Genomic DNA, 26,169 nt, shown 5'->3' with positions numbered 1-26,169 from the left:
CCAATAAATGTCACAGAAAAGGAGAACTTCCTGCTTGGCTTATGTCGGTCACTGCCTCCCTTTGCTTTTGTTCTAAGAACTCCTTGACCCTGGCTGCCCAGAACCCTGACATTCTCAGCTGTCTTCTCATTTAGGAGGGGGCAGGGCAGGGTTGACAAAGAATATCATGTAGCCCAGGCTAGCCTCAAACTTGCCATATAGCTGGAAGAGTAGTCTCTACAGAGGTGGAGACTGTAGCTCAAGAGGTGAGGTCACCTGCCCAGGCTCTTCCAGCCAATAAAAACTAGAAGGGCTGGAGAGATGCTCAGAGGTCAAGAGCACTGGCTGCTCTTCCAGAGACCCTGGGTTCAATTTCCAGCACCCACATGGCATTTCACAACAGACTGTAGCTCCAGTCCCAGAGCATCCTCTTCTGAGCCCCCTGGGCATTGGTCATGTGAGTGCACACACATACATGCAAGAAGAGCATTCATACTTATAAAGTCAGTGAATAATTTTTTTAAAAGAAAAACAAACAAACAAACAAAAAAACAGGAGCTGGAAAGATGGCTCAGTGGTTAAGAACACTGACAGGCTGCCCTTTCAAAAGACCTGGGTTCAATTCCTGGTACACACGTGACCGTCCACAACTGTTTATAACTCCATTTACATGGGACCTGACACTCATATCAAAACACCAATGTGCATAAAATAGAAATAAGTAAATTAAAAAACAAAACAAAAACAGAGCTGTAAACTTCCAGCTGGCTTAGATGGAGGTCTAGCCTTTTCTTCCCTAGTCCCTTGTGTCTTCTTTGAGACTTGATTTCTCCATACCTAACGAGGAAGGAGGTGCATGCTGAGTCTCTGAAGGTCACTGAGTTCAGAAATTCTCGAATCAGGGCTTCCTGGCGGTTGAGTTCTTTGTGAGCCACGCGGCCACACCTTCAGTTCCGAGTGACCACACCTTCAGTTCCACACAGACCTGACACAGGAAGCTCGTCACGGAGAATTCCATGACGCCCACAAGGTGGCAGTGGTGTGCAGTGAGAGCCGGGTCTGTGATGACTCTGCAGCCAGGCTGCTTTAGTGGTCTTTGCTTCCTTCCCGCTGTGGGAATAAAGAGAACATGATTTAGCTTAGGATTCAGAACCTCATTTCCCCATTTCACCCCATTTAACAAACTCTGGAAGATGCCTCCTCTAACACAGAGGTAAGTGAGGATCTGTGCCCACCATTGAGGATCTGGGGTCTGTTAACCCTTTCCAGAGTTCTGATTGGTTCTTACACCTGCCTGTCTTTGCTCCTACACTATAGGGATAAACTTGTCTCCTCCATTCCCTCTTTTTAGTTTTTGTTACAGGATCTCACTATAGACCAGGTGAACCTTAAACTCACAGAGGTCTGCCTGCTTCTGCCTCAAATGCTGGAATTAATGGCATGCATCACCACATCAAGATATCAGGATATTCTCTCTCCCTCCCTCCCTCCCTCCCTCCCTCCCCCCCCCCCCCCCCCCCCCTCCCTCCCTCCTCCCTCCCTCCCTCCTCTCTCTCTCTCTCTCTCTCTCTCTCTCTCTCTCTCTCTCTCTCTCTCTCGGGTTTCACTATGTAGCTCTGGCTGTCCTAGAACTTACTATGTAGACCAGACCGGCCTTGAACACAGGAGACCTGCTTGTCTCTGCCCCAGGTGCTGGGATTAAAGTCATGAGCCACCACACTCAGCTCATCCCCTCATTCTTAAGGCTCAGCTCCAAGGTCGTCCCCCCCAAAGTCTCCCAACAGCCCTCTCAACACTGCCTTCTGCTGCAGCAGTCCGACCTCCCTGTGCCTCAGCTGGCCATGAGCTAGCCTCTTCCCCCAGGTTGAGGGCTTCCCAAGCAGGGGAGGGTTTCCCTCAACTCTGCCCATTCTGCCAGCCTGTGATTTAGTGAGTTTGTGGGGAAGGGAAGCTGGAGTTGGGCTGGGTGTGTGGCAGTCCTGATGGAGGTCAAAATCACTGAGAGAGTTTCCCACAGCTGCTTCTTTCTCAAAGCCCATACCTTTTAAGGTCCAGCTCTACACACACTGCTGAGAAGATAAAGAGAAAAATTCCCAGAAAGCTCCAGGAACCACTGGATTAAAAAAAAAATGGAACCAATGGGGCGTGGTAGCACATGCCTCTAATCCCAGCACCTGTGAGGCAGAAGCAGGAGAATCAGAAGTCTGAGGCTAGCCTGGGCTACGCAGCAAGGCTTTATAACCAAGCAGCCACCTAGAGGCTGGGGACATAACTCGGTTTGTAGAGCACTTGTATGATATGTAGGAAGCCCTGAGTTCAGTCTCACCACATAAAACCAGGCACGTGGGCCTGTAATCCCAGAATTTGGGAGGCTGAGGCAGGAGAATCAGCAGCAGAAGGGTCTGGAGCAGGAATTCAAGGACATCCTGCCCTGTGTAGTGAGTTCCAAGCTATACTGGGCTACATGAGACCCTGTCTCAAAGGCAGATGATGGAACTATTAAAAAAAAAAAAAAAAACACTGGAAGGAAACAGAGGACAGGTTCCTTTTCTTTAAAATTAATTTTGGAAAAGTTAAAGATGGCTCAGAGGTTAAGAGCACTGGCTGCTCCTGCAGAGGACCCAGATTCAATTCCCAGCACTCATCTGGTGGCTCACAACTCTCTATAACCCCAGTTCCAAGAGATCAGACTCCCTCTTCTGGGCACCAGACATGTATATGGTACACATCCATGCAGACAAAACACTTATATACATAAAAGAAAATAAATATGTCTGAAAAAAATAACTTAATTTTGTAGTTAGAAAGAAAGGCCTTTCTAGGCTTAAAACTAAAAAGGCTCCATTGGTTTGGCTGGAGAGATGGCTCAGCAGTTACGAGCACTGGGTATTCTTCCAAAGGACTAGGGTTTGATTCCCAGCATCCGCACTGCAGTTCACAACCATCTCTAGTTTCAGTTCTAGGGGATCTGATGCCCTCTCTGGCTTCCACAGGCACCGGGCATGCAAATGGCACACAGATATACATCAGGGAAAACACTCACCCGTATAAAGCATAAAAGCAGCAAGAACAAACGAAAGAAAGACAGCAATAAAACCCCAACACCAGGGTTGGAGAAGTGACTCGGTAGTTAAGAGTGTGTGCTCTGCAACGATGAGCACCTGAATCTGGACCCCACACCCGTGCAGTAAACGTAGGGCTGGCGCATGCCAGGTCTAGCCTTTCCTTCCCCTCTCCTAGTAGTAACCTCATTGAGACTTGATTTCTCCATATATAATGAATAAGTTAGCCCGGATCTGGATGTCCGAAGGTCCCCGGACTCAGACATTCTCAGGCCAGGACTTCTTGATCTGGAATGTGTCTGTTACCTCCATGCTATGGGAATTACTGCAGCTTGCTGGCTGCATGCCTAGCCCAAAACTATGAGCTCCATGTTTCGGGAGATACTCTGCCTCAAAGGAATAATAGCTTCTTCCTGCCTTCTTCTTCTGGCTTCTGCGTACACCCCAAACTCCAACCTCCTCCCACAAATACATTTTTAAAAATTTAAAAATTAGAAGCCATAAAGAAATGGAAACTGTTTTTATGCTCTTGAAGAAATGCTTACTCTTATGCATAAGATAACCACAAATTTGAAATACATTTACATTCCATTTTTCCCCTATCAGATTGGCAGAAATCCAAAGCCTGATAACATTCTTAAGCAGCATTTTCTGAGCAGGCAGGCAGCACATCACTGCTAAGGGACAGCAGAGCCTTCATGACGCCCTTATGTGGGCCAAGATAGCAATCTCTAGCAAGATCACAAGGATTTCGGGGGATGGGAGGTAGAATCCTAAGGCGATGCTCACTGACCTTCATATCCACATGACTCCTGCACTTGCGTACGTCTTGGACCCATGAATATCAGATTGAATTTGGTGATTAGATTCTGTTAAATGACCAAAGGGATCTCAAAGACAGAGGTCCCAAGTCAATTGATATTGAGATGGGAGATTACCCTCGGGAGGTGGAGACAGGTCAGGGGAGCCCTTGGAAGCCTCGTGTGTCCCCAGCAGACATCATTGATTTGAAGGATGAGAAGGGGCCACTGTGATGACTCTGACTTGACATTGAAGGGAGCAAGGACTCTGAGAGTTTGGGGCTGGTAGCAACCAAGGCCCCAGGGGCTCCAGGTCTATGCTTCAAGGAACCAGATTCTGCCACAGGACTGAGCTGGAAGCTGCTCCCTTCCAGAACCTCCAAATGAGAACTAAGCCTGGTTTGCGCACACCTTGGTTTTGCTCAGAGCAGCCCCACCCCAACAGACTTTTCACTACAGGGCAAGTGCTGGACCCTGAGTGTGGCCTTAAACTGCAGCATGGGAGGGGGTGTGATCTGTTGTGCAACGACAGAAAGCCAACGCAGTGCCTTCGGTCCGGCTGAGGGGTTTATCCTCGTGCGTGTAGGAAGCTGTGGGAGCGCCGTGGTTTGCTGCAGCACCGTTTATGGTTCTAAGATTAAAAAATAAACCAGATATGGTGACTCATGTCTATAGTCCCAGCACACAGAACGCCGAGACAAGAGGACTGCTGTGAGTTTGAAGCCAGAGTGGGCTACCCCTTAAGAGCCTGTCTCAAAACAACAGACATATAAAAAAAAAAAAAATACCTTCAGCTCTGGGGCTGAGGGTCAGGCTCAGAGGTAAAGCGTGGGAGGCGTGTGTGCTAGGCTGTGGGTTCCAGTGCCCCGCCAGACTAACGGCAACAACCCCAATGTCCACCCTTGGGGAACGTGGGTATGAATTAATTCCGGGGGTTCTGCAATGGGGTTAAAGAACCAGGAAGCCCGGGTTCACTGATGAAGATCTCAGGGGTGTGGCTGGCAAGACATGGTATGGCTTGGTGCGGTTTGCTAGCTTGACCGTGGAAAGGGGTGCTGGAAGCAAGCAGTCACTTTTGAGGGTTCATAGACAAGCCCCGAAAGAATACAGGAGATGCTCACAGAAGGTGAGCAGAGGGAGGTGGGGACCAAGAGCCAGAGGAGGGCGAGTGAGGCAGAGACAGAAGGAGACAATTTTACTACACGCCTTTTAGACTTTTGCTTTCTCCTCTGTGGTTTGACACAAGGTCTTGAGCTCCTGTGTGTGTGTGTGTGTGTGTGTGTGTGTGTGTGTGTGTGTGATTTTGCTTTCTTTTCTGTGGTTTGACACAAGGTCTCGAGCTCCTGTGTGTGTGTGTGTCTGTGTGTGTGTGTGTGTGTGTGTGTGTGTGTGTAATTCTGTAGCTGAGACAGGCCTTGAACTCAAGGAGCTCCTCCGGTCTCAACGATCCATGCACTAGGATTACAGGCCTGAGTTACCATACCCTATTTACAAATACTTTTTGAACATTAACACCCCGCTAACAGGTGAAAGATTGAAAGTCCTGTGCAATGAAGCAGTGGGGAGACCCTCCTGCTCCTTCCTGGGCCCACACTTCCTGGGCCCATCCTTTTCTGTGCAAGCTGATTCTGGGCTATCCTGCACCCAGCCCTTGACCTCTGGCCTCCCCACTTCTGCATTCTGCTCCAGAGGTCCTAGAGATAAGGCCCGTTTCTCAAATAGCTGTGTCTGAGCAGGTCTTCTGTCTGGGACTCCATGTTCCCATCTGTGACACGGGCATGATCACACCGAATATCTCATCAGGAATCGAGGGAGGAATGAGCTGAGCTGTGTGCAATGCTCAGTCTGCTGCGGGTGCCCCTGGGAGACGCCCAGCGTGGCCAGTCCTCCCGGCTCCTTCCATTGCCACAAAAGGGTTGGGCCTAATGTACCCTTGGGTTTCCATGCACTCTAAGCCATCGGTGTGCAGAGAAGGTGCTGCCCCATTTCAGATATGGGTTTGCGAGGCATTGACGGGCTGGAGGGGGGGGGGGAGGGGAAGTGAGGGGGGGCACTTGCTCAGTCACCCTGAGGCTTGGCAGTAACACAGAAAGGCTTGGACTGAGGCTCTGACTTGGCAGCCAGGCCTTGGCCGGCATGTCTCTCTACTCAGGTACATTGGCGTCTAAGAAGCCATGTGGAGACTTGGAAACTCTCCTTATTTTCTCAGGGTCTGATGGCAGGCACAGAAAGCCTGCTGCCACCCAGCCAGGCCTCTCCACACTATCAGGCCTCACAGGGAGACATAGAGTAACATTAGCTCTTGTGTCTATGGGGGTTTTGTAAGAGGGCGTTGAACTGCTGGGATGGTAGGTCTCTATATGATGCCCTGTTGCTCACTAAGTCTGTAGAAGCATACACCTTCAGCCTCAACCTCTCACTGCCCACAGCCTGCCACCATTGCCACCTGGCTCCTGACCTTGAGGTTAGGCCCCTCTGCACAGTGCTGCCAGGTTCCATGAAACATGGATGCTCACAGGCTCTACTATGCTCCTTTTTTCTGTTTTCTACATGTATTTGTTGATTCTGTTAGTGTGTGTGTGTGTCTGTTGGGGTGCACACTCGTGTCACGGTGCATCCGTGGAGGTCAGAGGACAGCTTGCAGGAGCCAGTCCTCTCCTCACACCATGTGAGTCCTGGGGACCAAACTCGGACTGTCGGGATGGAGAACAAGTGCCTTCGACTGCTGAGCCAGCTCTCAGGATCCTGGACCACATACTCTGTGTCTCTTGTTTGCGTAAGGCCAGATTCAGATACTGGAGCTTCGAGCTGACATCGGAATTTGAGTGTTTCTCTTAGCAGCAATCACACTGCTGGTGCTGTCTGCCTGCCTTCCGAGGCAGCTTCCGCCACTCTCTGCCTAGGCATCACTGCCCGCCCCTGGGAGCCAGCGCTGTTGGCTGTTCCGAAAGCTGATGTGCACAGAGCACAGGGAGACCTGCGTGGGTTCGAGCGGCATGCAAGGATCCCAGACTGACTGCTCTAATCCTGTTTTGACTGTTGTAATCTGGCTTTAGTGGGCGTTGACTCAGGAGGTTTGCACAGACGATACTAGATTCTGCTATTTTTCTCTGGTGGGCTCAGCTGGAGCATACTGCAGTCTCCCGGACTATTCCGAGGTCCCGGTCACTTTGCTTCCAATGCGCGTACTCACAGGAGACCTCTGTTTTGCATTTGTACCATGTCAGTATTGTGAATCGTGCCTTAGAGCTAAACATTCATATGATCCCGTAACTGCCTTTCTACTGAACTAGGTAATGTTGATTTTACACACGGAGAAACTGAGGCTCAGGCTCAGTACGATACTCCCTCGCTGCAGAGTGAGTGGGGATGTAGACCCCTTTCAAGGTGATTTTTCTCTTGAGAGACGTGCTGTGCAGATTAGCCAGTAACTCAAGGTCCTCCTGCTTCTGCCTCCTGAGTACAGAGTGTGGGCTATGAGTACACCATATCCGGCCTCAGAATGATTTGACTTGTCTGAACCAGTTTATTTCCCGTGGGCTGCTTTGTGCTGGTCTGTCCTTTATTTGGCCTTGATTTTGGCACATTTCAGTTGACACACAAGATCTAAGGTCTCATCCATCACTGAAGTGGGAAGGAACCACTGTGTGAGTTTCCCAGGCTTGTTAAAATTCCACCAACTTGCCCATTTAAGATGACAAAAATGTAGGGCTTTCTTCCTTCCTCTCCCCGTCTCTTTCTTTTCTCTTTTCTGAGACAGGGTTTCATGTAGCCCCAGGCTTGGACTCCTGAGTCCCCTGCCACCACCTCCCAAGTTCTAGAATTACCAGGTGTACACCACCACACCCAGCTTGCCAGGACCTTTTCCCAACACAGGTCACGTTCTCTAATGTCAGGGAATAGGATGTCGTCCTGAGAGCCTCCAATCCTTCAGGCCACACGCTGATGTCTTCTCCAAAGAGAAGAAAAGAGATGCTTCACTGAGCTGAGGTTCCCCCCACCACTGGGGGCTTATTGGTTGTGATTAGAGACAAGAAGGGAAAGTGTAACCCGCACCCCTCCCCGAAAGAGCCTTGCACTTCTCGGGACTCATGCGTTTGTTGATCTCCCTGGCTGGACAACAGAGATTTCCCGGAAATGTAAGTGAGATGTGGAAACGCTCCTGTAAACAGGCTTTGGAATGGTGCCAACTCCGAGGAGCCTCAGCCACAGGCTCCTGTGAACAGGCATCTGGAGAGCATCAGCTCCAAGATTTGCCTGCAAGGATGCACACTGTTGATTCTGGACTTTGTGCTTCAGTGAAAGCGGGTCCAGCTGAGGGTAGCAGATAATTAAGAAAGGAGGGGTGGGACCAGGTGGAGCTGCCTATAAGCCTAGGGACTTTGGAGGCTGAGACAAGGAAATCACAAACTCAAGGCCAGACTGGGCACCTTAGTGAGGGTCTGCCTCAATATAAGAAATGAAAAGGTATATCTCAGTGGAGAGCATTTGCCTAGCATGCAGGAGGCCCTGTATTCAATCTCTGCTACTTTGAGAGAGAGAGAGAGAGAGAGAGAGAGATCACCTCCAAGTATCCCAGAATTCCCGGCGTCGGGTTTAAAAAGCTAACAATCTAGATGTGCCTGAAGGTGGAGACCTGGTGTCATTACAGCAAGCCAACTTCAACACTCAGGAGCCCCGAGGGCTCGGTTGGTTCCTACCATTCCAGGCACAGAAATATGACAGACAAAGAAAGCCATCTCTCTCTGCATCTCCCGGCTTCCGCCCACAAGTGGCAACTCAATTGTCAGCGTGAGAGCGTCCTGATTCTTTGAAGATGGTGGCTGCTGTAGTTGGAGATCTTGGGGCACAGGGCCCGGACCCTGCTTTGTCCCTGACCTATGGGTGGCCTTGGGCAAGTTCAAAAGTCTTTCTGAGGTTTGACTTTCTCATGTCCAAGCAGAGTTAACAGTATTAGTTAGAAAAAGGTTCATCCTTGGTGCCTGGCGAGTGTGATGGATGACATGCTGCGGAATAGCTGGCTATCAACAGACTGGGGTCACTACAAAGCCACGCTCAGCAACTTCAGCAGTCACCCCGCATGGCCAGAATCCCAGCAAGCATGAGGTTCTGGGTTCGATTCCCCAAATCACCATCACCACCACCACACACACACACACACACACACACACACACACACACTTCCCTTCTCGATAAACCCTTTCTCCGTGTCTCCGATTCCTTCTTCTAGGCTGTCTCCGCTGGCATAGAACATGGTTTTATCTTATTTTTTTTCATTTTGCTTTGAGACAAGGTCTCATGTAGCCTAGCTTGGCCCTGAACTCATGATACATAGCTGAGGTTGACCTTGAGTTTCTGATCTTCCTACTTCCACCTCCCTAGTGCTGGGATCAGAGGCACGGGAACACAGTGTTGGTTTTATATCTCCCATATTTGGACAAAACCCTCACTTGACCTGCCAGCCCCTTCCACCCAGTGCTAATTCTCCGGCTTCTGTCACATAAAAATTTGCCAATGAACTGCCTCAGCTTCTGCTCTCTAAGTCACTGCCCCACTTGCTGTGTTATCTGTCCACTGGGATGGTGCCCCTTCCTGGTCCCCTCCCCCACCCCTTCCCCCACCCCCACTCCTCAGTAAGGCTGCCCCAGCCAACATGCTCCAACTTCCTTGTTGACTGGTCCAGGGCCATCTGTCCCCAGGTCACACAACTCATCTCCCTCCTTTTTCAGCGCTGGGACTGCACTCAGGGCCCCCCATAAACAGACTGCTCCCTCACCCCCCCCCTGCACCCCCAGCCCTCTCCTCCTAGAAACCACCCCTGTTGTGTTCTGGACACGCGTGGACTTGCTCCGCCTCACTTGCCGCTCTCTCCTCCGGGACAGAGGTTTAGAGATGGTGCCACACTATGATGAACCTGCTTGAACTCTGGGCTCAAATCTTCCTTCTTCCCCCCTCAGCCTCACAAGTAGCTGGACCACTAGGCAGCGTACCCCCGCACCTGGCTTCTCCGCCAGCCCCCTCGAAGAGAGAACCCAAGGCCTGGGGTTGCTTTTTCCCTTCCAACCCTGGCTATGAGCCCCCACAAGTAACCTCGGCTCCATCCCTAGATGCTATCCTGTGCCCACTCAGATTCAAGGGGCCTCCGCCCCTCAGTGGGCAAGAGAGCAGAGGGTTGGCAGCCAGGCCTAATTTCTATTCTCTCTAGTCACTGGAAACCCACTCTGCAGCAAGTCTGGTCAATTTTATCTCCACAATATGCCTCAGACAGGCCCCACTTCTGATCACCACTACCACTGGCTCACTCCAGCCTCAGCACCAGGAGCCTGGGTTCCCCCACCGCCTCCCGTTACAGCCTCTTAGAATCCATGCTTGGCCCACGGCAGGCTGTTCTCTACTGAATATCAAAGAGGACCTTTACATGCATGAACCAGACTAATTAATTTAATTAATTAATATTAATTGGTAGATTCTCCCTAGGTAGCTCAGGCTGGCCTCAAATTTATGTTCCTCCTATCTCTACCTCCTGAGTGCTAGGATTTCAGGTATGTGCCATCACCCTGGGCTTCACTCAGACCCAGATCTCTTCGGTGACAGAAGACAACCCCAGCTCCTTTCTCCAGCCAAGCTTATCCCAGCCCTCAGCCCATCCGTCCGCATCTGCAGTGGCCCTCCTGCTCCAGCACACTCAGCTGTGGCCAGCCTCAGGGCTTTTGCTCCTGAGTACCTGGTGTCCTGGAACATCTGTCCCAGCCCAAGGCCTGTGTCCAGCGTCTCATCCTGCAGATGTCAGCTCAGACACTGTCTGCCCTCTGAGATCACGATGACCTGTATCACTCCAGGTCCTCAGGCTTCGTGCGGAGCGTCACATCACATCACTTCCAGTCTGCTTGTTGATTGTCTCTGTGTCTATCTGCCTTCCCCTTTAGGACTTCACAGTGGGACCCGGGTCTGTGCACCTCAACCCTCAATGTTCCATATCTACCACAGAGCCTGATTTGTTGAGCTGGAGCTCAACAAATACTTGTTGAATGAAAAAAAAAAAAATCTGACCCAAGTTTTCTTAGCTACCGTTTCCACTGCTGTGATGAAAGACTATGACCAAAAGCAACTTGGGGAAGAAAGCGGTTTGTTCCACTTACATTTCCAAATCACTGTCATCGAAGGCAGTCAGGACAGGAACTCAAACAGGGCAGGAACCTGGAGGCAGGAGCTGATGCAGAGGCCATGGAGGGGTGCTGCTTACTGGCTAGCTCCTTCATGACTTGCTCAGCCTGCTTTCTTATAGAACCCAAGACCACCGGCCCAGGGATGGCACCACCCACAACGGGCTGGGCCCTCCCACATCAATCACTAATTAAGAAAATACAGCCTATCTTATGAGGGCATTTTTCTCAATTTGGGCTCCTCTTCAATGACTCTAGCTCGTGTCACATTGACACAGAAACTAGCCACCAAACAAGTATGACCTGACATGACACAACACGGTCCCTCATGGCCGGTGTTTTGTCTCCCTCAACCTCCATGATTTACTACACTTATTGTGCAACAGGCCTGGAGGACATTTTTTTTTTTTTTTTTTTTTTTGAGAGATGGTCTCAAGTAGCCAAGGCTGTCCCTAAACTTACTATGTAGCTCAGGACAACATCCCTCTCTCCCTCCCCATCCCGAGACTGCTGGCATGCGCCACTACACCCGTTTATGCAGTCCTAGGGGTCAAGTCCAGGACTTTGTGCTCACTAGGCAAGCCTTCTACCAACTGAGTTCCAGGAGTGCTTTAGAAAAACAACCGTGCGCAATAACAATGACCACACCTTAGGAAAGTCCAGCACACGGAAGCAGACCCCAACACACCGTGTCCCCACGCCTAGTACGGATCTCTGACTCAGTCCCCAGCATCATTGCTCAAAGCCCCGGACTTGTGCAGGTGACCCAGGGGCGCATAGAAGCCTGCTAGCCTTGACTGGAATGCTGTTTGGGCTGCTCGAGTCCAGAGACCTGGCGGGGCAGGGCTGCCCAGCTCAGCTTCTAGAGAGTGGTCCCTGGGCTCCAGGAGCAGTGAGGAGAAGCTTTGTGCTTCTTTTTGTTGTTGTTTGGTTGTTTTTTGTTTTGTTTTTGTTTTTGTTTTTGTTTTTCGAGACAGGATTTCTCCGTGTAACAGTTCCGGCTGTCCTGGAACTTGCTTTATAGACCAGGCAAGCCTTGAACTCACAGAGATCTGCCTACCTCTGTAACTAGCTATTATAACATTTTTGTTTGTTTGTTTGTTTTGCTTTCCGAGACAGGGTTTCTCTGTGTAGTTTTGGTGCCTGTCTTGGATCTCGCTCTGTAGACCAGGCTGACCTCAAACTCACAGAGATCTGCCTGGCTCTGCCTCCCGAGTGATAGGATTAAAGGCGTGTGCCACCACCATCCTGTGCTTTGTGTTTCTATGGGGAAAAGAGGAGGGCAGTCCTCTGCTGTGGGTCCTCAGACATGTTATCACCCCTCCCCTGCAGAAAGAAGAAAGTTTGAGAAGGCTTCTTCGAGGCTGTAATAACAGGTGGAAAATCAGGGCCCAGAGAGGGACAGCCTGCGTAGGGTCCCATCTGAAGGAGGACAGAGTCACCACAGAAGTCACCACCCCTGTCTCCTGGGAAGACTAGAGGACAATAGAAAGGATCTTACTGGTGTCCCTTGCCTGCTGTTCTGTCCCAGGCCCTAGGACAAGGTATCATTTTGAGAAAGAATTAGAGTGAGTCATGAGGGTGGATGGTTCCTTGGAAAAGGAAAGTGGGGTGTCCGGCACCCCCAGGCCCTGCCCTTTTCCTCTGCTTCTTGGCCAAGGAATCTAGTGAGTCATGAGATTCCATTGTGGTGGGCTCAGAGCCAAACTCTGTGATGGCAGGGGTGAGGGGTGGAGGGGTGATCCGGTCTGCTCTCCTCCCTGCTTCAAGTTCCTGTCTCCTGTGCACAGACGTAGATAGACAAACAGCCAGACCCCATTCAGACCCAGCTAGTCCACAGGCGCTAGCAGACAGGTGTTCACAAGCAAGAGAGACTTTCAACCTCACTCCAACAGCAGCAGCTTACACAGACGGGCACTGGACACACGGACAGACAGACCCAGGACAGGCACAGGGACACACACTGTCTACACAGCCATGGAGACACAGATACACAGGCGTGTAACAGGCAGACAAGCAAATTGGTAGACCCAGACAGACAAGAACCAGCAGGACAAGAACAAGCCAAAAGGTCCGTGGGCAGTCTGTATGCATTAGAAGTATGAAGACAGCTTTATGGAATCAAGTCCAGGGGCTGAACTCAGGTTATCAAACTTGGTGGTAAGCACCTTTACCCACTGAGCCACCCCACCAGCCTCATGCTTTTTATATGCTGCTGGGCTTGAACCCAGGGCTTCATGCATCCTAAACAAGCACTCCACCCAGGAAACTGCGTCCTAGCCCAAGTCTGTCCTCTTGTGCTTTTAGGCTTTTTCTTCTCAGGTCCTTCCTTGCATGATGCAAATGGATAGGTCCGCGCCCTGGGTACTTCTGCACCCTAGTCACAGGGCACACAAATGCCCACAGCAGGGGGTAACTTAGCCACAAGTACCCCCCTGTGCTGCTCTGTCATCCTCTGCAGAGGTGTCAGCTAAGGGGAGGGGACGGAGTTGTCCCGGAGAAGAACTAAGGGAATCCTGACACTCCTGCTTGCCCCTGAGCAGTCTGGAACAACTGTCCAGGTGTGGTGTCCTTCCTCCACCCAGAGAGTCCTCTGGCCCTGAGCCCAACCTGTCGGAAGAAGGAGCTTGCACAACGGGAGGCACAAAGTGACAGCCGGAAGGCCTCAAGGGACAGAAGCCCCATTGTGTGAGGGCAAGGCAAAGGTTAGGCCAGAAACGGAAGGGGGCTCTGTAGGGGGCCCCAGCTGCCAGGGCCCTTGATGTGAGGCCCTCCCCGGCGCCTTGTGCCAAGAAGGATGCCCTCGGGTCTGGCGGAGGAGGCGGTGCTGGGCAAGGTGCCCATCACCCTGGGGAGGGCAGACCCCACAAGGGACGGTCGGGTGTACTCAGCCTCCCCACCGCACCCACCTCCTGGGGCGGAGCTGCCCCGAGTGCCCTGAACCTAGGCAGCTTCCTGAATCATCCACTGGGAATTCCTGTCATTCCTGGGAGCTGCTGTGGCTTGGAGTGGCCCCCAGCCCAGGGTCACTGGGACAAGGATGTATATGGCTATTTTTCTTCCTGAAGGACCCGGGGGGTGGCTCAGAGATTTTTGCCCCTAGCTCCCAATTCCTATCATGTCCTAAACTCTGACCTCAGTGGCCTCTTAGCTCCCCTTCAGCGCACCTTTTCTGCTTCGTTGTAAAATCGGTTGGTAAGTCCTTCCTAGTGTCAGTCCACAATCCTTTCTCCCCTGAGCTGCAGTTTTGCTCCTTAAGGAGAGGTTTCCACTGACAAGAGACCCCGCACCCACCCAAAGGAAGGCAATCATGTGCTCATTGTCCTTAAGCTGCTCCCTAGGCTGGAGCTGAGGGCTACTCCAGGTACCAGCGAGCGGCCCCGCCCTCCCGCAGTCCCTGGCTGGGGCGGGTGCGGCCGGCAGGGCGGTACAAAAAGCGTCCCGCCCTGCGCTCCTCACTCGCCTGGGTCTGGCAGTCTCGAGCTTGGAGGCGGAGGCGCGCAGGGCAGCCTGGGTCCAGCCCACACCCCTCGCCAGGTAGGGACTCTCCCCGTTCAGAGGGCAGAGGGCGTCGTGAGAAGGAGCCCGGAGGAGGGGGGCACACAGAGGGAGGGAGCAGGACTCAGGGTAGAGAGGCACAAAAGAGAGGGTCAGAGGGACACGGAGGACAGGAGATAGGACAGGACACATCAGGAGGTGGCTGAAGGGGGACCAGGAAGACATGGAGCCAAGAATGGAAGTCAACTAAGTCAGAGGGGTAGAGGAACCAAGGGCAGGAGAGAAGAATGTGTGTTGGGAATGTCACAGTTCCCGTTTCCTTGTCCTTGACAGTCCCTGGACAGGTCAGGGAGCGGGTTCACTTCTTGCTTGTCCCCTTGTCCCCAGGAGCAGACTGACGCCTAGTACTCATGGGGACAAGGCGGACAGGGGAGTCAGGAATCAGGGTCCCACGGTTCGCTTCGCTGAGCGTCCTGGGAAGGTTCCAGGACACGTGGAGGGAGACCCACCCTTGATGTGTGTAAGGGAGTCTCCAGAACCCAACGCCTCTGACCCCTGACCTCTGTCCTCTCCGGGCCAGGAGGCACCATGTGGGGATGTCGGCTGGGGCTGCTGTTGCTTCTGCTGGCTGGCCAGGCTGCCCTGGAAGCCAGGCGGAGTCGCTGGCGCAGGGAGTTGGCGCCAGGGCTGCACCTGCGGGGCATCCGGGACGCTGGTGGCCGGTACTGCCAAGAGCGGGACATGTGCTGTCGTGGCCGAGCTGACGACTGCGCCTTGCCTTACCTGGGAGCCACCTGTTACTGCGACCTCTTCTGCAACCGCACCGTTTCAGACTGTTGCCCTGACTTCTGGGACTTCTGCCTCGGGGTGCCACCCCCCTTCCCTCCCATCCAAGGTGGGCTCCAGGGTAGCCAGGAGGGTGGCCACCTTGTCAATAGCAGTCTCAGCAAGCTTAGGAACAAGGAAATAATAATGGACATTTCCAGACTTTGAAAAGTCTGGGAAAGAAATCCTCCCCCTATTCCCTGCCCCTTTGGAAGTCCCTCCTGCGGTCTTACTTGACTCTCTCAAGTAACACTGAAAAAAGATCCTGTGGGGACTAAGGTGGCTGAAGGGCAGGGCAGGCAGGCTTCAGCCCTATCTCCCAGTCGCTATAGGGAAGGTGGTGTCACGCCTGCTGACTCACCCTGGGGCAGATAGCGCACTCAGGAGCTGGCCAGGTTGTCTTAGCCAGGCGATTTTTACCTTTCGCTTCGCTTAGGATTCTGTACCTCTAAGATTGGCCGTGCTATCGGGTGGCTAAATCTGCTCCTCCCTTCACCTGCACGTGCCCTTTCCCTGAACATGATCTTTCCCTGCCCCATCCTGCTTCAGTAGGAGAATCAAGGGGAAGTCCTTCCCACAGCCTGCTGGGCTTTGGGCTAAGGAGAACCCGTGTCTGGGTGGCTATCTCAAAAACGCTGTGCTATCTTGAGGGAGTCGCTTGCCTACCCTGGGTTTCAGTTTCTTTCCTCAAGCTCCTTCCATGCCCCACGTGCAAGTCTCAACTCATTTGAGTGACAAAGGGTACCAGGAATGTCATGGCTGGCATCCAGGTGAAACAACATGGACCCACGCCGGAGTTCCTGAACAGCTCCCAAGTGGCAGTTGGCGTGGGGACCTGCAGAGGTCCTAAGATCCACTTTGTCCTTAGATTCAGTGAGAGTTGGGATTGGCGTGTGATTAAGATGAGCTGGGAAGGTGCTGGGCTGCCTGGCCTCAAGGTCCTGGTTATCTCAGCTCTATTTCCCTCCCCTTCCTCCCGTAGGGTGCATGCATGGAGGCCGCATCTACCCAGTCTTCGGAACCTACTGGGAAAACTGCAATCGATGGTGAGTTCAGGAGACTGGGGTGGGCTCACTTGGAGTGCCACATGCCCAACAGACTTGGTGCCAAACCCTGTCTGTCGCCCATTTCCTGAGAATGTCCTTTTTTTGTGCTACGGGCCTCAGTGTCCTCATCTGTACTATGGAAACTTTCAAACTGACCACACCATCTCATATAATAGGATTCTAGTCCCAAGGTGAGGAATGGTCAGCCATGGTGGTCTGGCTGGGTGCCACACCTAAGCCAGGAGTTTTTCTCCACCCCCTCCTGGTTTGGGCTGCCTCCCTCCCAGCTTGTCCTGCTGTCAAGGGAGCGTCCAAGAAGGGGACGCCAGGAAGGAAACCTCTGATGCAGCATCCGTTGTCCTGGGCGGGCTGAGGGTCAGGCATGACTGGGCTGGCCACCAGCCAGTGGCCTGCAGCAGGGCCTTCCCTGGAATGTGCCCTCTCCCCACCCTCGAAACCCCTGTTCCTGGCAGCAAGAAGAAGGGGACATGGGTAGCTCATCCTCAGTCTGAGCTGGGAAGGAGAGCAGGTGGGGAATGTGGAGGTCTTACTGGAAACAGTAGGGTCTCTGCTGCCCCGAGCCTGCCCCCCCCCCCTCTGCCTGGACTGGGAGGCCCCAGAGAGAAGGAAACTTTGCGGAATGCATTGCACATAGCTGTTGCCTTTGCCTCACTGGGTGAGGGGTGCCAGGGTCACTGTGGGAATGGGGACCATGTGTACGTGTACGCGTGGGTGCTGGCGTGTGTCTGGGTGAGGGAAGGGTGTGTGTGTGTGTGTGTGTGTGCTCAGAAGGGCGGGGCGTGTCTGCAGAATTCTGTTGCTCTGATAGGGTGGTTGCCAGGGGGTTAACATTTCCACTGCTGTCCCAGGCCCCTCTGGAATGCCCGGGACCTGCTGCTACCAGTCTTGTCTAGACCTGCTGAACAGCCCTGGGGCTCAAGAGATGGGGGCAGGAAGGTATTGGCTGACCCCTTCAGGACAGGTCCTGGTGGCTGAATGCCCTGCGTATTCTACTTGAGAGTGGAAGACTGTCTATCTATGTGCCTTCCAACCCGGACATCACCACCAGGGATGTTTCTGCAGGGCCGGGGCTGTTGAGGAAGGTGGAAGAGGGGCCTCCCTACCCCCACGGGTCCCCCAGCTCTCTTGAGCACCGCCCGCTGGTTCTGGGGCTAGAGAGCCAGCCATATTGGGGCTTGGCTCCCCTTGAGGCTCCTTATAAGGTGGCACTGTAGGCGGGTGCCCTGGGTTGCCTGGAAGGAGGCTGTTTAGAGTCTTGTAATAGCAGAGTTATGAGCTTGTAAAAGCATTGTAGAATGCCTAGAATTCAAGCCTCCAGCTGATGCCTAATTACTGAAGACCTACTGTGTCGCAGGCACTGTGTTGGGCCCCGGAGGTACAGCTGGAAGGAGGCAGGCACAGGCCTTGACCCATGGGAGCTTGTAGTTCACAGTGAAGGACGTGGAAAAGCGAAAGCCACAGAGATGTTACGACAAGTTGCTATGGGTGTTATATAGGGTGGGGAGATGGGGGGGGGATTCCCGGTTTAGAGTGAGGAGGGGACGAGGACAGAAGGAAGGCTGCTCAGAGCTTTATGATGGAGTGAATAGAAGACAAACAAGGGACCTATGCATGGGGTGGGGCGACACCACTTAGGGGAAATAAGGTCTTCTTGGTGAGACCCTCAAGCATCAGAGACTGGAGAAGGCTCAGCCGTGTCCCAACTTCTGGGCATCTAAGAGAAGTTCCTTAAGACTAACTGGCATCGCTCATGGGTCTGTCTGGCCTCAGAGCATCTGGGGAAGGGATGGCTGAGTGAGTTGGCCTGGAGTGGGGGTGTCAGCAGAGGAGGAAGGGCAGGAAGATGGGTTCATGACGTGTGTCTTTGGCATGCACTGATGGGGAACATGGAAGGTTCCCCACAGACCCTGGCACCCGACAGCTGGGTGCCATGTTCTCAGACGAGGACAGTGGGAGGCTTCAATCTGAGATGCCATCATATATCCAGAGGTGTGGCCGGCTGCTTATGAGCAGGAGAAGTGGGGGGCAGGGTTCCTAAAGCATGAACAATAGCCAAAAGCATCCACAATGGGCCAAGCCCTTCAGAGGCCTGCCATTAAATCCCTGGAAAGTGGCACTACATATTGTCCTCACTTTACAGATAAGAACACAGATAGAGGGGGTGGAGTTTTAAAATAACCTCCCCAGGGCCACAAAACAGCCTAGCAGGATCAGAACTCGGGAGCTGAACTCTAAAGTCATTCCTAGCCACTTGGCTGTGCGGCCTAGGCCATCCATTTAAGTCAACAGAAATTTACTAGAATGCAGGCCGATAATCCTAGCTATGCTGGATGCTGAGGCAGGAGGATGCCAAGTGCAAAGGTCACAGAACTCCAGAGTAATTTCAAGGCCAGCCTGAACGATTTAGTGACACCCTTTCTCAACAAAAGGGGTCTAAGGGTGTGGCCCAGGGAAGAGCATTTGCTTAACATCCATAAGGCCCCGGGTTTAGTCCGAAGGACACAAGAACAAATATTTACTGGATGCTCACCATGCACTACTTTTTTTCTCCCCTAACCCCTGCAAGTGTCCTAAGAGTTTATGAGGAAGTGGGGATAAGTGGACAGGGGACGGGGCTCAGTCGGCACAGTGCCGGCCTCGCAGGTGAGAAACCACATAAAAGTGGGCGTGGTGGTACAGAAGGTCAAGACCGTTCGTTTGTGGGCTACTTAGTGAGTTCACGGCCAACTTCAGCTACATGATCGACGCTGTCAGAAGAAAAGGAAAAATGAAAGCCGTATAAACACCGGCAGGACCCCAGATACTGGTGGCTAAGGGCCACTGTAAGTCAGGGAGGTGACATTTGAACGAGGGATTGCAGAAAATGAGGGGGAGCCATGGAAGATGGTTGGAAGAGCAGCTCAAAGGCCCTGGGCAGGAGTTGGGCAGGTATGAACAGCCGCTATGACTGGAATCCAGGCCGGGGAGGAGTAGGGGTCAGGCGGGACAGGAGAACAGGTCACACAAGGCTTGTCGCCGTGAAGGACTTTGGCTCTTATTCTATGGTGTGAAGCCAAAGGAGGGTTGGAGCAGAGGAATGGCATGACTTAGGCTTAGCAGGATCGCTGTGGCCACCAATTTAAAAATGTACTTGGAGGATGTGGTGGTGGTGGCCGGCGGAGGCCAGAGGCCAGGACAAGGGGACGGCATAGTCAGGTGAAAGGTAGTTGGATGGAGGTGGCTATGGAGAGAACGAGGCACATTCTGGATCCTGAGTTTGTGTTAAGGTGTGGCTGGATCAGCAGGTGAGGGGTCAAAGGTGACTCCAGGTTCTGAGTCTGATGAGATGCAGGAAGTAACAGGAGCTGGAACTCACTTTGACCCACATGAAGTAGAACCTGTTGCTACATCCTCAGGATGGTGATGTTGAGGAGCATTGAGATTCTGGGTAGCAGGATGAACTTAAGAATTGTGACCTTGCTGGGCAGTGGTGGTGCATGTCTTTAATCCCAGCACTCGGGAGGCAGAGGCAGGTGGATCTCTGTGAGTTCCAGGCCAGCCTGGGCTACAGAGCGAGTTCTAGGATGGCCAGAACAACACAGAGAAACTCTGTCTCTAAAACCAAACCAAACCAAACAAACAAACAAAAGAATTGTGAACTTGAGTTACAAAGCCACCTGGCTGCTTGGCATCATTCAGGCGCTGGACTAGAGTTGCTGGTACAGAATCCCAGGCCCCATGTGGACCTCGGAAGCTCCCCAGGGACTCCCAACATTCATGCTTTCTTTTTTTTCTTTTTTTTTTTTTTTTCTTACCAGCACCTGCCAGGAGAAAGGGCAGTGGGAGTGTGACCAGGAACCATGTCTAGTGGACCCGGACATGATAAATGCCATCAATCGGGGCAACTATGGGTAAGAGGCTCTGGCATGGCAATGGTGGGCATAGGAGTGCACATGCATGTTCACATATATGATCATCAGACGTGGTCATTGTGCTAGGCAAGCACACACTAGATTTTACTTCTCTGTCCCTTGTAGCCATCTTCTGGCCTTGCCAGGTCTGTGATTTCTCTTCACCTTCCCTCCTCCTCCAGGTGGCAGGCTGGCAACCACAGTGCCTTCTGGGGCATGACCCTGGATGAGGGCATTCGCTACCGCCTGGGCACAATCCGCCCATCTTCCTCTGTCATGAATATGAATGAGATTTATGTAAGTCTTCCCTTGCCCACATCCCACCACCTCTCTCCAATGGCTTAGCACAGCAGGAATGATGTACCTTATCTTGTTCTGCTGAGCGCCTGTCCCCTAGGACGAGGCTGTGTGTCCCTGGGCCTATCAGTGCCTTCTCTGGTTCTGGCAGCAGCCCCTCCTGCCTCCTCAGCCTGGGAAAAATGCTGTTGGTCCCAGTACAGCTGGGTCAAAACCCAAGGGGTCAGGGGGTCACCTTGGTATTTTTAGGAAAAGAGGGACGGACACTCTTCCAGCTCTGGCCAGAAAAGCAACAATTCTCGGAAAAAAAATGCCGACTCAGTGAAGCCCCCAGGGAGGAGGAGGAGGAGGGTTCTGTTTTCTCACCAGACCCCACCAGTCAGAGGGGAGTGGGGGCAGGTGAAGACTCCATGCAGCAGGCTTGGGTGGGGCTTGTGCTGTCCATCAAAGCAGACGGGAGAGGCCAGGGGACTTCTGCTCAAGGCCAGGGTGACCAGCCCCTGGCCCTGCCTCTCTCCCTGGGGCTGCTTGCTATTTTCTGCTGTTTGTCTTGGCGGCCTGCCTGGTCACGGGACTTTACTTCTCTTCCAGCCCCAGTCCTTTGGGGTTGGAGGCCACTGCCATGGCAGGAAGGAGGGTGTGGCTGATCAGAAGGTACCAAGAAAGGTGGCAGGAGATGAGAGTGGGAAGCTGGCCGCCCTGGCCTGGGCGTCGCAGCGGCTGGCTTCATTTGTTGAGTAGGCCTCATAACCCCCGTGTGATCTTTGAGGGACCCCACTCAAGTCCAAAGTTGGTTATAACGAGCACCCTCCCCGCACCCCAGGACAGCTCCAGAACCAACTGCTGGAGGCTCTGGACTTTCGTCAGCCCTCCAAAGCCTGGGCTCCAGGGACAGCAGGGCCAGGCTAGGAAGCAAGTGGCATCACTCTTGTTTTACAGACGGTGCTGGGCCAAGGGGAAGTACTACCCACTGCCTTTGAGGCTTCCGAGAAGTGGCCCAACCTGATCCATGAGCCACTGGACCAGGGTAACTGCGCAGGATCCTGGGCTTTCTCCACAGCAGGTGTGTCCAGGGGCAGAGCTGGCGCCAGGGAGGAGGGCCGCGGCCTGGCCGCTGACAGCCCTTGTTGACTTTCCCACCAGCTGTGGCATCGGACCGGGTCTCCATCCATTCTCTGGGACACATGACACCCATCCTGTCACCCCAGAACTTGCTGTCCTGTGATACCCACCACCAGCAGGGCTGCCGAGGCGGGCGGCTCGACGGTGCTTGGTGGTTCCTGAGGCGCCGAGGGTACGTGGCAGGGGTTACGGGCTGGAAGAAGACGGGGCGCCCTGCAGAGCCCGGGCCTCCTGGTGCCACAGCATCTCGACCTTTGCTCCCTTCTTCAGGGTGGTGTCTGACAACTGCTACCCATTCTCGGGCCGTGAGCAGAACGAAGCCAGTACCTCGCCGCGATGTATGATGCACAGTCGCGCCATGGGGCGGGGCAAGCGCCAGGCCACTTCCCGCTGCCCCAATAGTCAGGTTGATTCCAATGACATCTACCAGGTCACGCCTGCCTACCGCCTGGGCTCCGATGTAAGTCTGAAACGAACATGGGGAGAGGGCAGATGCAAGGGTTGGGGGTGCGGTCGGCTAAACCTTACCTCGATGGATCTTCCTCCGCAGGAGAAGGAGATTATGAAGGAGCTAATGGAGAATGGCCCCGTTCAAGGTAAATACCCCTCGCCTCTCCCTGGTTCCAAAAACTTCCTGCTGGAGGTTGGGCACAGGACCCAAGGGGTTGCCAGAGCTTTAGGCACCCGGGGCAGTTGGAACAGGAGTGGAGAGTCCATTCTCCATTCCTTGCAAGAAGCCCCTGGAGAAATCAGTCTCTAACATGAGGCCCTGGTGTCCAGATGCTCAACATCAGAGCCTGTACTAATGGGCTGGGCGCCATCTTTCTCTGTCCACAGCACTCATGGAAGTACACGAGGATTTCTTCTTGTACCAGAGTGGCGTCTACAGCCACACACCTGTAAGCCAGGGGAGGCCACAGAAGTACCGCAGACATGGAACTCACTCGGTCAAGATCACGGGGTGAGGTTCCTGTGGGCACACAGGACTAGGAGCCGTGGGTGGTTCACGCTGGGGATTCTTTGGAAATCCTCGTGTTCTCCGTGGAGCTGAGGCTGCTTCTCGTCCCATTGCCAAAGAGAGAACAGACATGGAGAGGAGAGGCTGGTTCCAGGGGTGCATGGACAGCGGGGAGCTCTGAAGAGTGTCTGGGAACAACTAACCAGGTCCCCTTGAAACAGAGATGAGAAGGGAACACCCCTGCAATCTCAGCCCTGGGGGGATGGTGCCAAAGAGGGGCCAGGAGTTAGTCTTGACGGAGCAACTCCAAGTTCAGTCTGGGCTACGTGAGACCTTGTCTCAAAAAAAAAAAAAAAAAAAAAAAAAAACAAACAAACAAAACCAGGAAAACCTTCAAGGGTTATTCAGTACTTGTCCCAACTCTGGCCAACTCACTGAGTGACTGAGGCTGTTCAAAGAGAGGCAGACACTCATCAGATCCCCGGCTGCACTCAGATTTCAGAAGTGACGGGTGGGTGAGGGATGCCTATGTTCCTGGAGGGTAGGTGCTGAGACCTGTGTGATCAGCACCTCCTCCCTCTTGCTTTGCCACTAGGTGGGGAGAAGAGAAGCTGCCAGACGGAAGGACAATAAAGTACTGGGTGAGTCCCTGGTGCAAGGCTGAGCCCCACGTCCCCGCGCCCTCTCGGTCCCTCCCCCATCCCTTGCCTCATGTCTCTTCCCTTTTCACTTCCAGACTGCTGCCAACTCATGGGGCCCCTGGTGGGGTGAGAGGGGCCACTTCCGAATCGTGCGTGGCACCAACGAGTGTGACATTGAGAGCTTCGTGCTAGGCGTCTGGGGCCGTGTGGGAATGGAGGACATGAGGCATTAATGAGTCGCAGCCCCTGGGCAGGATCCACAGCCGTGGAGGAGGCCTTAGGGGCCACCCCCGATGAAGCCTTGGGTGCAGTCAGGGGAACAGGTGCTAATCCACACACACACACACAGATCCGCTAAGGCAGCACCCCACCTGGGAGCCAAAGATGCGTGAGCGAGGCTGGTGGAGGTCCCAGACATCACAGCTGGAACTGGATAGGGCCTGGTTGGGAAACTTCAGGGAGTGTAGATCCCAGGCCCTGGTCCATCAGCCCAAGACCACAGGAGCTAAGACACCCCAATCTTCCTACTACCCAACCTCATTCCCATTTTCTTACTCTTTTCTTTTTGGTGGTTTCGGCCCATCTCCCTGGCCTCCATTCTGGCTGTACCTTTCCAAAACCCCCAGTACCGTTTTCTTAGTCTTAAAATATATTTATTTTTCTTTTCACTGTTTTAAAATAAAACCAAAGTATTGATATTTACAGTGTCTTGGACTCTTCAAGGTGAGAAAGCCAAGTCAGAGCCGGGGTGCCCCACAGCTGATGACAGAAAGGACGGCCCAAAAGCTGGGGACGAGGGCACAGGCTTGTGACCCCAGCATTTGGGAGGTGGAGGCGTGAGGACCCGAGTTCTAGGCTATCATTGGGTTAGGTAGCAAATCTGAGGGCAGCCTTGGAGGACATGAGACCCTGACAGAAAGAGGAAGGGGAGGGATGAGGAGCGGAGGAGCGCCCATTACTGGGTGGCGGGCAGGGCTGGGTGAACAAGAAATCTCGGTGTCCTTCTAGTTATAATTCTCAGTGCCTAGCCACTTGGAGGAGGAGCCTGGACAACATGGCCTTTGACTTCCAGAGACCGTCTGCCCTGGCATGGGAAGGGCCTTCCAGATGCTGAGTCAGCACTGCATAGAAAGTGGGACACGCCGAGGGGTGGTGGCACACGCCTTTAATCCCAGCACTTGGGAGGCAGAGGCAGGCGGATCTCTGTGAGTTCGAGGCCAGCCTGGTCTACAGAGCGAGATCCAGGAAAGGCACAAAGCTACATAGAGAAACCCTGCCTCGAAAAACAAAAGTGGGGGGACAGTCCTCCAATAAACAGAAGCCATCCAGCAGGCAGAGAAGCAGGACCCTCTTCTTTCCCTACTCTTGAGACAAGACAAGCTGGGCATGCGTGGCAGCCCACTCCCAGTGCCTGACAGCCAGTGATCCCCTCCCCTCCCCTCCCCTCCCCTCCCCTGCCCTCCCCTCCCCTTCCACCTCTTCCCCTGTCTTTCTTATCCTCTCTTCCCTTTCGGTAAGGGTCATATTTAGTCAGGGCTGGTCTCCCGTCCCAGGCCTCAGCCTGATTTCAAGGCCCCAGAGACCTGTCTAAACAGCCTCCTACCCTGGGCCTGGGTGATACACCTGCAGTCACAGCACTTGGTGGATGCAGAAGGCCTCAGAGCAACCTGGACTACAGGAGCCTGTCCGAATGGGACGGCCCCAGAGCCTCTCTGCTCCTCAAATGATGAACACACATCCCCCGGACTACAAGGACTTTCTGGTCCTCAGTCCAGACACCCTCCCCTGCTACTCACCTCTGCCCCACTCTTATTTCAAAGCCAGGTTCTGGGTTCTTTATTCACGTGGGACCTGTAAAGGGTGACTGATATGTAAGATGCTGTACAAGGGACACACACACACACACACACACACACACACACACACACACTCACACTCACACTCACACACACTCACACTCACCCAGCATGGGTTAGACGCCTCCTCCCACAGCTCTCCTCTGCCTGCCCTTTCACCTAGTATTTGCCTTGTGCGTGTATTTGCACTAGACGCTCCCAGAGTCCACCAGGAGCTGGTTCCTTGTTCTTCCATGAATAGGGTCTCATGTAGCCAGTACCCCAGGCAGTCCTTGAACTCTCTATGTAGCTGATGATGACCTTCAACTGATCCTCCTGCCCCCACCTCCCAAACACAGAACTCAGCGGCAAGCACCACCACACCCTACTGGCCTTCTAGTTTGTTCTTACACCCCCCTTCCCTCTGAAGGCTAGCTGTGGGTCCCTTTAAGTGCAGATGCCAGTCATGTGCAAGGAGCTGTCTGGAGGACCGAGAAGGAGTAAGGGAGCCCCTAAGTCACCAGCAGAGCGAGGTCCTCACAGTGGGGCCCTGGCAGCCCACGGGCATCACCTGAAAGGAATGCCGGGCGCCCGATAAGCGGTCGCCTTTGTCTCACTTCCTGTTTGCCGGACGTCCCGAGCCCGGAGCCCCGGTCAGCGTGTACCCAGGACTCAAAGCCCAGGGCGACCTTGGGACAGCGCAAGCGGGGAGTTCCTAGGGGGCGCGCGGGCCCTGTCCTCCCCTCGGCGGCTGCTGCCCAAGACGCACCCTGATGGAAAAACCCGTCCCGGGAGAGCTGGAAATTTCTACCAGGACCTTTGGCGGAAACCGCGGGGGGCGGGGAAGGAAAGGAGACCAGAGAGGGAAATCGGATGCGGCTGATCTGTGCCCGCTGTGCCCCGTAGACCCCTGAGGATTCGACCCAGTGCTACCTGCACCTCTTCTGACCTGGGGGAGGGTGGGAATGGAGGCGAGAGGCCTCAGCAGATGCCCTGTGCCCTCAGTTCCCAGCCACCCCTATTCTCTGCACT

At 53.5% G+C, this 26,169-nt stretch overlaps 1 protein-coding gene and 1 long non-coding RNA gene across 2 annotated transcripts; one reads left to right on the top strand and one right to left on the bottom strand.

Moving 5' to 3' along the window:
* Positions 1–682: 682 nt before the first annotated feature.
* LOC119087365 lies at positions 683–11,076 on the bottom strand. The gene is made up of 2 exons (XR_005090776.1): positions 10,981–11,076; positions 683–1,089 (listed from the first exon to the last, which is right to left on the bottom strand). It is a non-coding gene; the product is annotated as an uncharacterized LOC119087365 (long non-coding RNA).
* Positions 11,077–14,438: 3,362 nt separating this feature from the next.
* Positions 14,439–24,004, top strand: Tinagl1 (tubulointerstitial nephritis antigen like 1). Its single transcript, XM_028887658.2, has 12 exons — positions 14,439–14,541; positions 15,083–15,397; positions 16,310–16,373; positions 20,192–20,284; positions 20,467–20,581; positions 21,521–21,644; positions 21,725–21,875; positions 21,974–22,163; positions 22,254–22,299; positions 22,541–22,664; positions 23,257–23,302; positions 23,398–24,004. Exons 2-12 carry the CDS (start codon positions 15,091–15,093, stop codon positions 23,533–23,535), a joined length of 1,398 nt encoding a protein of 465 aa, XP_028743491.1. The 5' UTR covers positions 14,439–14,541; positions 15,083–15,090; the 3' UTR covers positions 23,536–24,004.
* The last annotated feature ends 2,165 nt before the right edge of the window (positions 24,005–26,169 follow it).

Source organism: Peromyscus leucopus, chromosome 2 (genome assembly GCF_004664715.2).
Source record: "Peromyscus leucopus breed LL Stock chromosome 2, UCI_PerLeu_2.1, whole genome shotgun sequence".
In the NCBI taxonomy this organism is placed as follows: Eukaryota; Metazoa; Chordata; class Mammalia; order Rodentia; family Cricetidae; genus Peromyscus; species Peromyscus leucopus.
The sequence above is the reverse complement of the archived record's forward strand: the minus strand, read 5'-3'. Positions and strand labels throughout refer to the sequence as shown.

Bases quoted from the DNA above. Each gene is read 5' to 3' on its own strand.
- Tinagl1 (XM_028887658.2), top strand. From the start codon at position 15,091: ATGTGGGGATGTCGGCTGGGGCTGCTGTTGCTTCTGCTGGCTGGCCAG. The intron at 16,374-20,191 runs GTGAGTTCAGGA...TTTTCTTACCAG, and splicing joins TGGGAAAACTGCAATCGATG to CACCTGCCAGGAGAAAGGGC. The intron at 22,300-22,540 runs GTAAATACCCCT...CTCTGTCCACAG, and splicing joins GGAGAATGGCCCCGTTCAAG to CACTCATGGAAGTACACGAG.